The sequence below is a fragment of the Nansenia antarctica genome (genome assembly GCF_963989245.1).
Source record: "Nansenia antarctica genome assembly, chromosome: 20".
In the NCBI taxonomy this organism is placed as follows: domain Eukaryota; kingdom Metazoa; phylum Chordata; class Actinopteri; order Argentiniformes; family Microstomatidae; genus Nansenia; species Nansenia antarctica.
Window position 1 is genome coordinate 1150667 of NC_137693.1, and position 5000 is coordinate 1155666.

Below are 5000 nucleotides of genomic sequence, written 5' to 3' on the forward strand. Positions count from 1 at the left end.
TTATTATTATTATTATTATTATTATTATTATTATTATGAATAATTATATTCCGTGGTGGAAGAGGGGGGGTGATCGAGCAGGGGTTTGAGGGCTGACCATTGCTTGTAAGTAGGGAGGGTCTGTTCCCTTCCCCGCGCCCGTAGGCGAGCACCAGGGTCTTGAATCTGATGCGACCAGGAGCCAGTAAAGGGTGCGAAGGAGTAGGGGGTGACATGGGAGAATTTAGGGAGATTGACCACCAGGCGGGTGGCAGCAGTCTGGATGAGCTGCAGAGGTCAGAGGCGGGGAGCCCGGCCAGGAGTGCGTTGCAGTCGTCAAGGCGGGAGATCTCACGAGTCTGGACCAGCAGTTGTGCCGCTTCTCTGGTGAGGAACGAACGTATCCTTCTCGCGTTGTAGAGGGAGAATCTACAGGAGCGTAGCTGTCGCTGTTATGTTTGCCGCACAGCACAGGCTAAGTGGTTATCAAGGATCACCCCGAGATTATTCGCTGTCTGGGAGGAGGTCACCGTAGAGTTCTCTACTAGGAAAGTCTTGGAGAGGCAGGCTTTCACAGGGGGCTCGTTGTTTTTAACCTGACTGTATTTGACTGTGTCTTTTGCTCTGCGAGGTGTCCTTGGGTGTTTTGAAAGGCGCCATACAAATAAAATGGATTATTATTATTATTAAGAGCAGCTCAGTCTTGTTCAGGTTGTGCTTGAGGTGGTGGGCTGACCTCCAAGCAGAAATGTCTGCAAGACATGCAGAGACACGTGTTGCCATCTATGAGTCAGAGGGGGGGGGGGAAAGAGAAAGAGTTGAGTGTCATCTGCCTGGCAGTGGCATGAGAAATCATGTGAAATCTCTTTGCCAAGAGATTTGGTGCAGAGCGAAAACAGTAGGGATGGAGCCCTGGGGGACCGCAGTGGTGAGGGCTCGTGGACAGGACGGCGATCTTCACCACATCACCTGGTTAAGAGCGATCGACCAGGTATAGGATGCTAACCAGGAGAGTGCAGAGGCAGAGATGCCCAGTTCTGAGAGAGTGGAGAGAAGGAAGGATCAGGTGTGTGATGATCAGTGATCACTGTGTCGAATGCAGTAAGCCAGGTGCAGAACAATTAGAACAGAGGGGAGGGAGGAAGCTGGAGCAGAGTGGAGGGCCTCCGTGTCACAGCAAGCAGAGCAGTCTCAGTAGAGGGCCCAAGCCATAAAGCCTGATTGGGGAGGGTCAAGGGGGTTGTTTTGAAGGAGATAGTGAGACAGTTGGTTAGAGACAGAAGAAGGGATACCGGTCTGTAGTTGCATGCAGATGGGTAGAGTTGGTTTCTTGAGGAGAGGCTTGACTCTGGCTGTCTTAGAGGCAACTGGGACAGATCCTGTGGATAGACAGGAATTGATTATGGGACGCATTGCCTGTCTGTCTGTCTGTCTGTCTATCTGTCTGTCTATCTGTCTCTCTGTCTCTCTCTCTCTGTCTGTCTGTCTGTCTGACTGTCTCTTTGTCTCTCTGTCTGTCTGTCTGTCTGACTGTCTCCCTCTGTCTCTCTCTCTCTCTATATTATATATATATATATATATATATATTTCTCTCTTGCTTTCCTTCTCTCTATTTCTCTATTTCTGTCTCTCTCTCCTGTTTGATGATGTCATCCACGTAATCTTGTTGAAACATTTGACCCTAGTTACCAGCTCCGACGCTATTGGACGTACGCACGTACACACACACACACACGCACGCATGCACACACGCACGCACACACTCACACACAGCTATCCTCCTCTTCCTGTAGCTCAGATAGTAGATATGTTTATACATAAAGAGAGAAATCAGTTTGAATGTTGAATTGTTTACAGACCTTTCTAGAATAATCCAATTTAGCAAATTTGAGTCACATTAGCAGCATCTTGAAGGACATTAAAGTAATTTCCTGTTGTCCAGTTCTGCAGTGAGAAGGCTTGTTGGAGATGGGCTACAGGAGCTGTTCTGTATCGAGGCTTAGGCTAGGATTAGGGATAGGGTTAAGGTTAGAGTTAGAGCTAGAGTTAGAGTTAGAGCTAGAGTTAGAGTTAGCGTTAAGGTTAGAGTTAGAGTCAGGGTTAGACACATTTCACTCAAGACAGGAAAGACAGGAAATCATCCAGGAAGAATTCAGGGCATTCCCTTCAGAAGCAGTCTGGATGACACCTCCCTCCACACTCCCTCCCTAACTCTAACCCTAACCTTAACCCTAACTCCCTCCACACAGGACCAGGTTTCATAGACAGCTTCTTTTTTCAAGTCAGAATAAAAAAATGTTTGAAATCTGAAACATCAGTTTCCTCACTGGTCTACTAAAGTAATACAGTATGTTAGTGTCATACCGTCTGTCTCTCTCAGGTCTTCACATTTACAGTTTTAAAAAAGGAGGGACAGTTGAGGTGAAGCCTGGAGAGATGGAGGTCTTCAGTCTACGGCGGGAGATAGGGAGTGACTCTGCATTATGACAGCAGTGGGAAGCTGTTCCACCAGCGGTGGTCTCTATCAATCAACTGACAGAGATGTTGACACTGTACCAATGTGTGTGTGTGTGTGTGTGTGTGTCTGCCCTGTGTGTGTGTCTGCCCTGTGTGTCTACCCTGTGTGTGTGTGTCTGTGTGTGTGTCTGCCCTGTGTGTGTGTGTGTGTGTGTCTGCCCTTTGTGTGTGTGTGTGTGTGTGTCTGCCCTGTGTGTCTGCCCTGTGTGTCTGCCCTGTGTGTGTGTGTGTCTGCCCTGTGTGTGTGTGTGTGTGTGTGTGTGTGTCTGCCCTGTGTGTCTGCCCTGTGTGTCTGCCCTGTGTGTGTGTGTGTGTGTCCTGTGTGTGTGTGTGTGTGTCTGCCCTGTGTGTCTGCCCTGTGTGTCTGCCCTGTGTGTCTGCCCTGTGTGTGTGTGTGTGTGTGTGTGTGTGTGTCTGCAGACCTGATCCACTGTACCAACGAGCTGAACGTGAGCGTGCCCCACCTGGCCGACACGCTGCTGGAGAGGACCGCGTCCAACAGCTGGGTGGTGGTCTTCAAAGCCCTCATCACCACACACCACCTCATGATGTACGGCAACGAGGTCAGTGTCACACACACGCACACGCACACGCACACACACACACACACGCACACACACGCACACACACACACACACACACACGCACACACACACACACACACACACACACACGCACGCACACACACACACACACACACACACACACACACGCACACACACACACACACACGCACACACACACACACACACGCACACACACACACACACACACACACACACACGCACACACACACACACACACACGCACACACACACACACACACACACACACCACCTCCTGGTGTACAGCAACGAGGTCAGTGTCACACACACACACACACCACCTCATGATTTAATTAGTGTCTCTCCAACATTCTTAAACACTCTTCCTCTCTCTCTCTCTCTCTCTCTCTCTCCTCCTCTCTCTCTCTCCTCCTCTCTCTCTCTCTCTCTCTCTCCTCCTCCTCTCTCTCTCTCCCTCCTCCTCTCTCTCTCCTCCTCCTCCTCCTCTCTCTCCCTGCCTCCTCCTCTCTCTCTCCTCCTCCTCTCTCTCCTCCTCCTCTCTCTCTCTCCTCCTCCTCCTCCTCTCTCTCTCTGTCCTCCACTCTCTCTCCCTCCTCCTCCTCTCTCTCTCCCTGTCTCCTCCTCCTCTCTCTCTCCCTGCCTCCTCCTCTCTCTCTCCTCCTCCTCTCTCTCTCCCTCCTCACTCCTCTCTCTCTCCCTCCTCCTCCCTCTCTCTCCTGTCTTCCCTACACCAGAGGTTGATCCAGTACCTTGCGTCTAGAAACTCCACCTTTAACCTCAACAACTTCCTGGACAAGGCAGCGTTACAAGGTACCGTTTCATTGGTCGCCTGTAACCACTACATCATTACAAGGTGCTGTCTCATTGGTCCACTGGAACCACTACATCATTACAAGTTTACCATGACTGGAACCTTTTCACAAGGCAGCCAATCATAGCACCCTGGGGACATTCTGTATAATAACACCTTAAGCCTCACCGTAATGCTCAACGTTACCAAGACAACAGTAGTTGTTCAACTCTCCCTCTCCCTGATGAACCATCAGTGGCATCCATAAATACAGACTCAGTGGCCTGGTGGGTAGAGTGTGTGTGTATATAAATATATGTGTGTGTGTGTGTGTGTATGTCCACAATAGCAATGCTATTATATGACCGTATATGGCATTGTATGACCTTATATGCTATTATATGCTATTATGTTATTATATGACCTTATATGGTACTATATGTCCTTATATGGTACTATATGACCTTATGTGGTACAATATGACCTTATGTGGTACTATATGCCCTTATATGGTACTATATGTCTTTATATGTTACTATATGCCCTTATATGGTAGTATATGACCTTATATGGTATTATATGAGCTTATATGGTATTCTATGACCTTATGTGGTACTATATGACCTTATATGGTAATATATGACCGTATATGGTATTATATGACCTTATATGTTACGATATGACCTTATGTGCTACTATATGACCTTACGATGTGACCTTAAATGTTACGATATGACCTTATAAGGTACTGTAGCGACTAGATTTAGCCTGAAATCCAGAGTTGCTGAGAGACTCGAGCAGGGTTTGGGTGAAGTTGTGTGACGCGCTAAAAACAATTCGCTTGAGATAAAAAGGTACGTTTAAGGTTTAAGGGCATTTATTGAATATAAAACAATCCAGCTCGGTGATGTACATAAATCCAAAAGCGACCAAAGAACAAAGAATATCAAACAAATCATAAATGAAATGCGTTCAACAAAATATACAGCAACCCTGTCTCCCCTCCCTCTCCACTGCCGCCGTACAGGTAAACAGGTGCTTAACTAACCTCAGGCAGGCCCGCCCATAATGTGTCACTTCCGGGAGGAAGATCAAAACAATAAACAAACAAATCAAATAAGCTCTTTTTGTACTAAATACTTAATACC

At 47.7% G+C, this 5000-nt stretch overlaps 1 protein-coding gene across 1 annotated transcript in view; it reads left to right on the forward strand.

The window, feature by feature from the left end:
- The window catches only part of LOC308174840 (phosphatidylinositol-binding clathrin assembly protein-like), a gene marked incomplete at both ends in the record, with an annotated part of 19649 nt that overhangs the window by 1435 nt on the left and 13214 nt on the right, over window positions 1-5000 (forward strand). The window contains 2 exons of the mRNA XM_080549951.1: window positions 2917-3059; window positions 3797-3872. Coding sequence (XP_080406077.1) covers window positions 2917-3059; window positions 3797-3872 — 219 coding nt within the window. The remainder of the gene's footprint in view (window positions 1-2916; window positions 3060-3796; window positions 3873-5000) is intronic.